This window comes from Heptranchias perlo, chromosome 26 (genome assembly GCF_035084215.1).
Source record: "Heptranchias perlo isolate sHepPer1 chromosome 26, sHepPer1.hap1, whole genome shotgun sequence".
Lineage (NCBI taxonomy): Eukaryota > Metazoa > Chordata > Chondrichthyes > Hexanchiformes > Hexanchidae > Heptranchias > Heptranchias perlo.
The window spans coordinates 26,108,621-26,121,526 of NC_090350.1; the positions used below are offsets into that span (position 1 = coordinate 26,108,621).

Sequence of the window (12,906 nt, forward strand, 5' to 3'; positions counted from 1 at the left end):
TCTGGAAAGCTTATTTTACAAATACTATGGCTCCATAAGGTTAAAATTTAAGGTTTCTATACCGAAACTAGATACCTGGCAGCATATTATGCCAGTAAAATAGCAATGCAAATATTGTAAATGTCTGAAACTTTCAATGCTTTTAAAAGTTGATAGTTGCAACAGGAAGTACATTATGGAAACTGGACTATGTCTCTAATGTGTAAATACATGTTAAAATATTTTTCAGCTTTCCAAAATACAGTTTTTTTTTTCTACATGAGTATAAAAGTAATTATATGGTGCAATGAGACATTTGCTAGTCTTCAGAAAGCTGATTTAGGTGCAAAAATATTGTAATTCTCAAAGAACACTATTTACAGGGTTAAGATACATAATTTGAAATACTCAACCATTCTTTGAACCCAGGTGTTGAAAAAAAGACACTTTATCTCAATTAAAGGCTGCCTGTCCCAGGTGCAAGTGCATTCATGTGCACAGACATAATGATTTCCCAAATTTCAGTAATAAAGTACATGTCTTCTGTAGTTCTTCCATGTAATCCAATTCTTCATACCTGTGAAATTGAGATGCTGACACAAGGGCTTTGATTCCAACTGTCATTGGGTGGTTTACCCTTGCAACTGAAGTGCATACTGTAGGAAATTGTTTGACCAAGTAACTTAGTGTGTACAACTACAGCCGGTGAGTTAGAAACTGAGTTCTAGATGTGACTGTCTTTGATACTCTGATCAGATGAGTTTTTCCATTCCAGTGTTTGATGAGACTTGTGTCTTGGTTGTAACACACTTTGTGCAATTTATTTTGAAGTTGTGAATGTCCCAGCTACTGGACATGAGATAAACAGTTTAACATAAAATCCATAGTCCTACTAAGTGGTATCCTCACTGCAAGTCTGGGGAAAAGCGAAGGGCTTGGGACATTGAGGCTGGGTGTGTCCCTGTTTCTTTGCCTGAAGTTGACTCTTTCATCACTGCTGCAATTTATGGTAAATGTAAGGAATCTTACAACACCAGGTTATAGTCCAACAATTTTATTTTAAAATCACAAGCTTTCGGAGATTGTCCCCTTCGTCACCTGACGAAGGGGACAATCTCCGAAAGCTTGTGATTTTAAAATAAAATTGTTGGACTATAACCTGGTGTTGTAAGATTCCTTACATTTGTCCACCCCAGTCCATCACCGGCATCTCCATATCATGACAATTTATGGTAGTAAAGGGAAGTCATGCTGGGAGCCTCTGACATTGACAATGCAATTTGATTTGCAGTACTTAGAATGGCAAAAAGTTTTGTTGCGACCCCTGATAACTCAATAGGTTACAGCATTGATCAACTGGAACACGACCAGGAAGGTCCCCAAGTTGTGCTGAATTAGCTGTTATCAGCGGCGGTAGAGGCACTATAATTGGCCACAGCACCCCTGTCAGGGAGGTTTAGAAATTGGCTACAGTTTCCACTTCTGATCGCTGTCCAATCAAAGAAGCCCCATAAATGTGACCGGTTGATCACTGATGACAACTTAGATGTAGCATTACGAATTTATGAGCAATGTGGACATTATTTTACTGCAAAGTTTGGGAGCGTGTGTATGTGTACTTTGCAGAGCAAATCTTTACATGGAATATTTAAATGTTAAGATTGGTGTAAATATTTTGCTCATCATGTATTCAGTGTCTTCAAAATTATCCCTTCACTTCTGCAAAATGTACTGCTGCCTTTTTTTCTAGAAGAAAAGGCTGCCAGCAAGCAATTCACATCCATAAATAAGTGCAATACAATTTTTTAAGATCAGTTTCTACTTTTTTAAAAAGGAAAGATTCAGCTCTCCTGATGATTTCATGAGTAAATTTATCACATGTGCGTGGTCAAATGGATTTTAAAAAAAGTCTTGTGATCCCTTGACTCTGCTGCATTGGTGGGAGCACTTCAGTTGTGCTCAGTGTCTCTGGACTAAGGAGAAAAAAAGTCATGGCTTTTAGTTGATACCCACTGACCTTTGCTGGAAAGTGTCTACATGTGGATGAATGGAAGGATTGAGAATTATTGCGATGCACCTCACTGATGAATAGTCTGCTTACACTTGCTGCCTATGTTCACAAAGACTGTTTGACCATCTTGAGTGTCCATGGCACTATAGCCCAGCATGTGTTGATAACGCTGGAGGGTGGAGAGCACAAATTAGAAAACACCCAGATTGGGAAAGCTTTATTTATCGAAAGGTCAAGTGATTATATGGAGAAAAGTGGGAAAGCAGCTTTGAGGAAGTATGAATTTTAATTTATGGGGGGGGGGAAAAATGGGTTTTGGTGGTCCTCTAGTGGTCTGATAACTGACTGAGAGCTAATTTCTTCTTTGAGTGGAATAAATGTTGTTGCACAAGTGCTTCAATAAAACTCACTGCCTTGATAGTGGTGATGAATTAAGTTTATAAGCCTGTTTCTCTCTCAAATATATATTTGAGAGCATTGAATTGCAAAACTGAAATTAGATTTCATTTTGGCTGTTTCATAGATGGAAAGTGCATGGTTAATTACTGTTTTGCTTCCAGACAGGAGTTGAACTGGCTTTTCTTCTATAGATTTAGTGAACCACAACCTCATCTTAGCTCTTTTGGTGAAATATGTTCTGCTTTGGATCATGGTGAACTCATGCATTTTATTTTTCTTGACAAATTAGACTATTCAAGTAACTGGCAGAAAGGATGTTATAAACAGTGTTGCATAATGCTGGTTATCTGTATGCTATGTATGTGAAAACACTGGTTTGTGCCATTTATTTACTTTGCCACGTGTTTTGTAAAATAGAGCTTTGCTTGTCTGTTGTAGTTGTTAAAGCTCTAATTGTTGAATCATCTGTTGTGCTTCTGGTACAGTACTGTATTAAGTTTGATGTGGTCTTCAACCTCCAGCTGTTGACTTTGTTCTAAGGAATCCAGCACTGATGTTCATAATTAGTCTTTAGCTGGGAATTGGCAGAAAAATGTAACATAAACAAGCTGAAACTTGCTTATAACCACGTTGGTAATCCTGCTTAGTGTCTTGCTCAATATCTTGGCAGCTGCTAAACTCAGGCCAACTCCCAGTGGTTGATTTAGGTCAACTTTTTGTAATCATTAAAATAAAGAGTGCTGGTTTTAGTGGTGGCGATTGAACTAATCGAAATCTGGTGTACTCGTATGATACATTCTTCAATCCTGTTAACTATAAAATTAAATCCATGTTGTTGGAGCTGTGATTCCAAAAGTGAGAACCTCTTCAGACCTCTGATACAAGTTTTCCTGAATGAACTAGCATTTAATTAGTCGAAATAACAGAACGATGTCCTTTTAGAGTTTTCTGTTTAACGAAGAATTTGCATTTATATAGTTCCTTTCATAGTCACGTGACATCCTAAAGTGCTTTACAACCTAATGGGCTACTGTTGAGGTTCAGGCGTTGCTATTACTTGGGTAAATGCAGTAACCAGTTTGTGTACAGCAAAGTTCCACGAACAGCAGGTTTTCAGTATGCCTTGTAAATACTGCATAGTATTCACCAATGTTCTACCAGTGCTATTAGTGATTTTAAAAGCAAGATGATTTCTGATTTCTTTCTCCTCCCAAAAAAATGAACCGACTGTTCATATTATGTGGCTTTGAACCTTTATCCAGCTGTAAAATGATCTTTTCTATAGACAGCTGAATTGGTAATTAGACTTCTATGTAAATCAAGTTAAAATAATGAGGTTTAATTTCTCCATTTAAATCTTTTTAAGTGTGCCGGGAGCAAATGCAGATCAGTTTTTACTGATATATGCAGTATTTAGTTTGTCAGCTGTGGTAACCCATTAATTACCCTTCAGCACTTACATTTTTGAATACATCTTATTGGAATTAATCATCTGCTAATCAAAAAAGTTATTAATTTTAATAAAATTATTCAATTTAAAATATTTAAACTTGGTTTCATTAGCTAGCCTATTCAACACAATGATGCAATATTGGCCAAATAAAAATTGGTTTAGTGCTCAGAAAAGTACTGCCATCAATTCTAGTAGTTCTGTGGTAAGCTACTGCCTGACGCTATAGATAACTTTAATGCAAGATCAAACCTTAAATCTTATTGCTAGTTAGCTGAACATATTACTGGTGACAGTTTTGCACCCAAAAAAATTGAACTGTGAAATGATTGCTTTTACATTAAGTACATATAAGAATAGAGCATTTAATTGGATTTCAATTCCACTCAATAATCCCAAATGTGTAAGCAGCTTGCATTAGTTTTTACTGAAATTCAGTTTTTGTGGCCTTTAAGCCAATAACATTGGCAGAGTTGAAAATCTCCTTGAGAGCACGGGTTTTGTTGTATTGACAGAATTACAGAAGCACAGACCACAGGCTGAACTGACCGCTTATTATCCATTGTGCGGATTGGGTTTTTACGCTGTAGTTTGTAGCCAATATTAATTTCACTTTTTATGATTTGTCAAACTGATCTTATGATGATGTGAACAAAGACTTAATTCCCTGCAGCTGCAGTGCATACGAATCACTGATATGTTGATAGGATGGGATGAAGTAAGGTGGGAGGAGGTTCATGTGGAGCATAAACACCGGCATAGACCTGTTGGGCTGAATGGCCTGTTTGTGCTGTAAAATTCTATTTCCAAAAGCTGAAGCATTGAGCTAAGTTCTTAGGAATCTCATGCAAATTTTAAGAAGACAGATAAAATCAATACTATTGCCAAACAATCTACAAATTTTCCTAACTGACCGTATAGTTTTGCATTGAATGATTTGAATTTACAGACTCTCTCTGGTACCTCTTTTTGTAAAAAGCTGTCTGAGCTTGAAATTGAGTCATGTACCTCAGTATCTCATTAGTGAAGATTCTGTTCTCTTTCTTTACATGTAACTTCAAATATGGAACAAAAAAAATCAGTTTGACTCATTTAAGCTTGCTGTTTCCAACAAACCATGTACAATTGGGACTGTTATGGATTCTCCCTAATTTATTTCTCTCCTAAGGGACGTGAATAGCTTTGGTTACCTTCAAATAAACTCTGAAATTTTCCCTTTTAATCCTGGAGGAAATCAATGGAAAATCTAGGATATTGATCTAACATGACCATCTACACTAACTAATCCTAATTACAGCCAACATTTTAATGATCCCAGCAGGACTGGAGCCATTGTGTTTCAGAAAAATATTACTTGATGATCCATGTCTGAATTTATCACCCTCTACTTATTGCTTTACCAGATATTCGTCCACTGCTTTAAAGCAGTTGATCAAAACAGTATTGACTCCTTTTTGATGGGTGTCTATTCTGTATATATTTGCTGCATTATAAACTTATTTCTAAATGTGGTTTTGGGTTGTAGGAAGCTAATCTCTACACTTGTTGTAGGAAGATGTGACTTCTTTCCTGATTGCAATAGTGTGTATATCTTCCTGCTTTCTTCCAACAGTCTTATGGATTTGTGATTCTGGCTGCAAGAGACCATCACTGTAATCTTATTATTCCAACACTCTGTGCTAACTTTTCAGGTGCTTACTGAGTAAATGATCTTAAGTCTTCAAACTCTTTTCACAACTAAGTGAAAACTATACACTATCATCGTGGATGTATTATAGACACTGAGTTTGCTGCATCAAGGCAATTTTGACTTTGCTTGTTTCACTTATACAGCATCTATAAAAACTTAAATTTTGGGTACTGATTGCTGAGATGACTGGTTTAATATTTAGATGCATGAAAGAGTCATAAAAAGAACACTAGAACAGTGTTATTTTGTACAAAGGAAAAACCACCTCAATTTGGTTATATTCAAAACTCGAGATAGATGCCTCTTGTGGAACTGGTTTTGATTGACCAAATGCAGGTTTCTTCAGTTCCATCCATGCACACGATAGTTGACTCTGCATGTTCAGTAACATGCATGTACATGCTGTCTGACTTATTAAAATAGGAGTTCGGGAGTAAAATGCAAGATGTCCAAAACCAGGTGTTTGCTGTAAATATTGAGTCTCGACATCAGGTTTAAAAATGAAAACTATCTGAAAAACAGTTGAAGTTATGATTATTTTGTGTTTTTCTGCACATTTGTTTTAAAATTATCTGAGGGAACTGATAGTTAACAAATTTGACAGAGTGTGGGAGAGGAGTCAATATCTGTAGCAATACTACAAAAGGATTTAATCTTGCCATTTCTAATGCATGTTACTTCACTTCCCTTGTCATCAGGGTCAGTAAGTCCTTCCCCTATCCAGTTTCCCCATTTTATGTTATCAGGACTCAATGGATCAACAATTGTGGTTTTTTTTAAAAAATGAATCCCTGATAGCCCTGCTGGTTAAGACAGTGAGTACATGAGCCATACAAACTATGAAGATCCCAGGTTTGATCCTGATCTCTGCTGAGATTACTGATCTTGCTGGAGCAGGAATAGGGATGCTAAGGTTACCCTCAGCACCCCTGAATTAGGGAAGGGAAATTCTCGCAGAGTTCTTGTCCCTAATTGCAAGTTTTTTTTTCTTTCTTCATCCTTCTTAAAGGATGATCATGTGGACATTGAGTGAGGGCCAGGTTGGATTCAGTTGTGATGCATGCCGTAGCTGAATTCCTGCTGACATTTGGTGTCTAGACTGTTTACATGAATAGCTACTGGGACAAGGTACTGGAGGATGCCCAGTGCCAGTTAAATGGTACCCACCGAGGAATCTCTGCCTTTGCAAGAGGAAGAGAAGGGGAGAAAAACCGAAATAAGTGGATGTTAAACTTTATTGTAATTCTTTCAAATTATCTGACTTTTGAAAGTGAATTTTTGTTTCAAATTTTACCTGAAGCCCTGCTCATTCCTACTGGTTAGCTCAGTGCTCTATCTCTAGTCATTTTGCACATACTGACTAGTTTATTGACAAGTTCCTTTAAATTGTCAGTGGTAATGGATTTTTTTAAAAAAAAACTAATGGCATACTCTGTTTTATGGCAAGAGGTATAGAATATAAAATTTTAGTAAAACTATAGTTGAAGCACTGTGCAATTTTGGGCTCCACACTATTTGAAGGAGGTTGAGGCAATAGAGAGGGTATAGCACAGATTCACTAGGATGCTGCCTGGTTTGAAGAAATGCAAATATGAAGAATGACTTGAATATTTGGGGTTATTTTCATTACGACAGAAGAGATTAAGAGGTGATTTGATAAAGTGTTTAATGTTATGAAGAGAAGGGACAGAGTAGAGAAATAGAAATTTAGGACAGAGAGCAGTAGAAACTTTTTTTTAACAGTCTCTCTGCATTATCAGAGCTAATGTTTGAAGCAGAGGCCATGTCAACATTTAAGAATAGGTTAGATAAATGGTTGAAGAAAAAGGGATATGGGAACAGGGCAGGCACATGGGATTAGGACGCTGCGTGTGTGGATGATAAACACCAACATGGTCTGGTTGTACTGAACTGTTTCCATGTTAGAATTACATAGAAATTACATCTAATTGTCTGCTAAACGGATTGCTTTCTAAACTCTATGTACTTGATGACAAAATCAAATCACTGCCAACAACAGTTCAACGTCTGAATTAACTTTTTTTTCCCATTGCAGCACTTTCTTATACCTTAAATTCCTTGTTGTGTGGGCCCTGGTGTTGCTGGCAGATTTTGTCCTCGAATTTCGCTTTGAATACCTTTGGCCTTTCTGGCTCTTCATCAGGAGTGTTTATGATTCCTTCAGATACCAGGGTCTGGTAAGTTGGTTAGAGACTTCTAACGGTTTCTAAAATATACCAGTTCTGTATTATATGTTTCACACCCACCATTACAATAATCTTTGGAAGTGATACTTGATTCAGAAGCTCTGATCAAAGCCCTTTATTTTATTTCTTTTTAAAATCAGAATGCATTTTTTTTCTCAAACAAAATGGGACAAGTTTTTCCTCATAAATGGCAATTATTTTTTTGAAGATTTGCTACTTAGCAGAAATCTTCATAGTTTGATATTTGCATTTTTAGATTTTATAGTCAAATCTAATGTAACTAAAATATACCAGCAAAACTGACTCAAAATGTTCCTGCACTAGCATTCTACATTAATGATCTATTTGAACCAAATGTAAGCATGTAAAATTTTCTGAATTGTCGTGTTGCTAGCTTGTCAACTGGAACAATCTACTCTAATCCCATTTCCCTGTTTTTATCCTGTATCCTTTTATATTCTTTACTTTCAAATACCTATCTAGTTACATTTTAAATGCCTCAATAGTCATTTGTTGTAAGAGCATTCCATATCCTAAAAATGTATGGGAAAAAAAGAACTTCTAACTGCCCCTTCATTCTTCTGTTGTTTCCTTATTACTGATTTGGAAGCTTTATTTCAATAATTACTCTTTCAAAACCTTCCATAGTTTTGAAAAGCTTCCTTAGGTCCACACATTAGGCTTTTCCCATTGGAACAGAGAAAGTTAAAGTTTTTGAGCCTTGATAACTGTAATCTGTCACTCCTGGTATCATTCTAGTAAATCTTCGCTGTACCCTTTCCATGGCTCTTGTGTCCTCCTTATAATGTGGTGCCAAGAAATACTTGTTACTCCAATTGTGGTTTAGCCATTGTCTTTACTACTACTACTACTACTACTACAACAACAACTTGCATTTATATAGCGTCTTTATTGTAGTAAAATGTCCCAAGGCACTTCACAGGAGTGTTATCAAACAAAATTTGACACTGAGCCACACAAGGAGATATTAGGACAAGTGACTAAAAGCTTGGTCAAAGAGGTAAGTTTTAAGGGGCGTCTTAAAGGAGGAAAGGTTTAGTGAGGGAATTCCAGAGCATGGGGCCAAGGCAGCTGAAGGCACGGCTGCCAGTGGTGGTGCGATTAAAATCGGGGATGCATAAGAAGCCAGAATTGGAGGAGCGCAGTGATCTCGGGGTTGTAGGGCTGGAGGAGGTTACAGAGATAGGGATGGGCGAGACCATAGAGAGATTTGAAAACAAGAATGAGAATTTTTTTAATCGAGGTGTTCCCTGACTGGGAGCCATTGTAGGTCAGTGAGCATAGGGGTGAATGGGACTTGATGCAAGTTAGGATACGGGCAGCAGAGTTTTGGATGAGCTCAAGTTTATGGAGGGTGGAGGATGGGAGGCCGGCCAGCAGAGCATTGGAATAGTCAAGTCCAGAGGTAACAAAGACATGGATGAGGGTTTCAGCAGCAGATGAGCTAAGGCAGAGGCGGAGACCAGCGATGTTACGGAGGTGCAAGTAGGCGATCTTGATAGAGCGGATAGCTCATCTCCGTCAAACAGGACGCCAAGGTTGCGAACGGTCTGGTTCAGCCTCAGACGGTGGCCAGAGAGAGAGATAAAGTTATTGGCTAGGGAACAGAGTTTGTGGCAGGGACCGAAGTCAATGGCTTTGGCCTTCTCAACATTTAATTGGAGGAAATTTTTGCTCATCCAGTACTGGATATCAGACAAGCAGTGTGACAAATCAGACAGTGGAGGGGTTGAGGGAGGTGGTGGTGAGGTATAGCTGGGTGTCATCAGTGTACTTGTGGAACTTGATGTATTTTTGGATGATGTCGCCAAGGGGCAGTGTGTAGATGAGAAATAGGAGGGGGCCAAGGATAGATCCTTGGGGGACTCCAGAGATAATGGAGCAGGAAGAGAAGCCATTGCAGGTGATTCTCTGACTACGACTGGATAGATAAAAATGGAACTAGGCAAGCGCAGTCATAAAAAAAAAATGAGCAGGAGTAGACTATATGGCCCCTTGAGCCTGCTCCGCCATTCAATTAGATCATGGCTGATCTTTTACCTCAACTCCATTTCCCCACCCGATCCCCATATCCCTTGATTCCCTTAGAGTCCAAAAATCTATCGATCTCAGCCTTGAGTATACTCTATGACTGAGCATCCACAGCTCACTGGGGTAGAGAATGCCAAAGATTCACAACCCTCTGAGTGAAGACATTTTTCTTCATCTCAGTCCTAAATGGCTGACCCCTTATCCTGAGACTATGTCCCCTAGTTCTAGACTCCAGCCAGGGGAAACAGACTCTCAGCATCTACCCTGTCAAGCCCTCTCAGAATCTTACATGTTTCAATGAGATCACTTCTCATTCTTCTAAACTCCAGAGAGTATAGGTCCATTCTACTCGATCTCTCCTCATAGGACAACCCTCTCATCCCAGGAATCAATCTAGTGAACTATTGTTGCACCTCCTGAGGCAAGTATATCCTTCCTTAGGTAAGGAGACCAAAACTGTACACAGTACTCCAGGTGTGGTCTCACCAAAGCCTGTACAATTGTAGCAGGACTTCCTTGTTCTTGTACTGCAACCCTCTTGCAATAAAGGCCAACATGCCATTTGCCTTCCTATTTGTTGGCGGTACCTGCATGTTAACTTTGTGTTTCGTGTACAAGGACACCCAAATTCCTCTAACCACCAACACTTAATAGTTTCTCACCATTTAAAAAATATTCTATTTTTCTACCCACCAAAGTGAGTAACCTCACATTTCCCCACATTATACTCCATCTGCCACCTTCTTGCCTACTCACTTAACCTGTCTATATCCCTTTGCAGATTCTGTGTCCTCCTCGCAGCTTACTTTCCCACCTAGCTTTGTATTGTCAGCAAACTTGGATATATTATACTCGGTCCCTTCATCTAAATCATTAATACAGATTGTAAATAGCTGAGGCCCTAGCACTGATCCTTGCGGCATCCCACGGTACAGCCTGCCAACCTGAAAATAACCCATTTATTCTTACTTTCTGTTTCCTGTTCGTTAGCAATCCTCTAACCATGCTGATATATTACCCTCAACCCATGAGCCCTAATCTTGGGTAACAACCTTTTATGTGGCACCTTATCGAATGCCTTTTGAAAATCCAAATATACTTCATCCACTGGTTCCCCTTTATCTATCCTGCTAGTCACATCCTCAAAAAAAACGCTGATAGGGAAATCGTATTTGATAAATCTTTCATAAAACCATGTTGACTCTGCCTAATCATATTATGATTTTCTAAGTGCCCTGTTACCACTTCCTTAATGATGGATTCCAGCATTTCCCGACGATTGATGTCAGGCTAACTGGCCTGTAGTTCCCTGTTTTCTCCCTCCTTTTTTAAAAGCAATGTTACGTTTGCTAGCTTCCAATACACTGGGACCGTTCTAGAATCTAGGGCATTTTGGAAGATCAAAACCAATGCATCCACTATCTCTGCAGTCACCTCTTTTAGAACCCTAGGATGTAGGCCATTAGATCCAGGGGATTTGTCGGCTTTTAGTCCCATTAGTTTCTCCAGTACTTCTTTCTTTACTAATATTAATTACTTTAAGTTCCTCACTCTCATTAGACCCTTGGTTCCCCACTATTTCTGGTATTTTTTTGTCTTCTACTGTGAAGGCAGATACAAAATATTTGTATCTGTCCCACCCAGCTGGACGACGGAGGAGAGGTGTTGGAGGAAGATGGTGTGGTCAACCGTGTCAAAGACTGCAGACAGGTCAAGAAGGATGAGGAGGGATAGGACTTCGTTTGTGACTTTGACAAGGGCCATTTCAGTACTGTGGCAGGGGCGGAAACCTAATTGGAGGGATTCAAACATGGAGTTGCGGGAATGATGGGCGTGGATTTGGGAGGTGACAACGCGTTCAAGGACTTTGGAGAGGAAAGGGAGGTTGGAGATGGGGCAGTGGCTTGCAAGGGAAGAGGGGTTAAGGGTGGATTTTTTGAGGAGGGGGTGATGACGGCAGATTTGAAGGGGAGGGGGACAGTACCTGAGGAGAGGGAACTTAACTATCAGCTGACATGGGGGCCAGGAAGGGCAGTTTGATGGGAATAGGGTTGAGGGAACAGGATGTGAGTCTCCTGGTAAAGATGAGCTCAGAGAGGTTATGAGGGGAGATAGGAGAGAAATTAGAGAAAGATGCAAGTTCAGGGCAGGGAGGAACTTTAGGGGAAGTTTGACTTGGAGGACTAGGGGAAGGGAGAGAAGCAGCAGAGGCAGCTGAATGGATGGTCTCAATCTTAGTGACAAGAATGTCCACGAGCTCCTCGTACTTGTTGAAGGTGAGGGTGGAGGAGACAGGGGGGAGAGGTTTAAGAAGACTGTTTGTAGTGGGGAAGAGAAGCTGGAGGTTATCCTTGCATTCCAGGATGATCCTGAAATAGTGAGCAGTTTTTGCAGAGGGGACCCGATAGTGCTTTATTTGGACCAGCCAGATCTGGCGATGACTGGTTAAACCAGTTGTCTGCCATAAACATTCGAATCTGCGTCCCGTAGATTTAAGGGAGCGGAGATGAGGGCCGTACCAGGGTGAGAGAGAGTAATGGTTTTAATGCGGACAAGGACATCAAAGGTAGAGATGAGGGTGCAATTGAGCAGATCGGTAGCTGCAGAAATGTCGTGGTGAATGCAGAGCCAAAGGCTAGACAGTTGCGAATTTGGAAGTGCCGTTATAAGTGACTTGGGGGAGAGTTTTTTTCCAGGGGCGGGCACAGAACGAAGTGGGATTGGTAGGGGCGCTCTGGGTGGAGAGGGATACAAGGAAGTGATCAGAGATGGCCTTATCCATGATTGATACGATGAGAATAGAGAGGCCACGTGAGACAGCAAGGTTGAGAGGCTGGCCGTGAATATGGGTAGCGGAGTTTATATGGAGGGAGAGATTAAGGAAGGATAGGAGGGCAGTGAACTAAGAGGAGAGAGAGCATGATTAGTTGAGACAGGTTGAAATCACCGAGGATGAGAAGTCGCTTGGTGCAAATGCTGAGGGAGGAAAGCAGCGAAGATATGTGAGAAACTTGCGTGGGTGATAGAGAACGAGAACTTGAGAGGTGAGCTGCTCAGAGGAGGAGAAGGTGCCAAAGGAGTAGGGGGACAGAGCAAAGTGTGATTTGGTGATGAGGGC

At 39.8% G+C, this 12,906-nt stretch overlaps 1 protein-coding gene across 3 annotated transcripts in view; it reads left to right on the forward strand.

Annotated features, from left to right (window-relative positions):
- The window catches only part of maco1b (macoilin 1b), a 77,820-nt gene that overhangs the window by 26,889 nt on the left and 38,025 nt on the right, over positions 1 to 12,906 (forward strand). For 2 of the 3 annotated variants that reach the window (XM_068006587.1, XM_068006586.1), the window contains one exon: positions 7,586 to 7,727. In XM_068006587.1, the coding sequence (XP_067862688.1) occupies positions 7,586 to 7,727 (142 nt within the window). Of the gene's footprint in view, positions 1 to 7,585; positions 7,728 to 12,906 lie in introns of those variants that run through there. The other variant, XM_068006588.1, reaches the window with a different exon arrangement.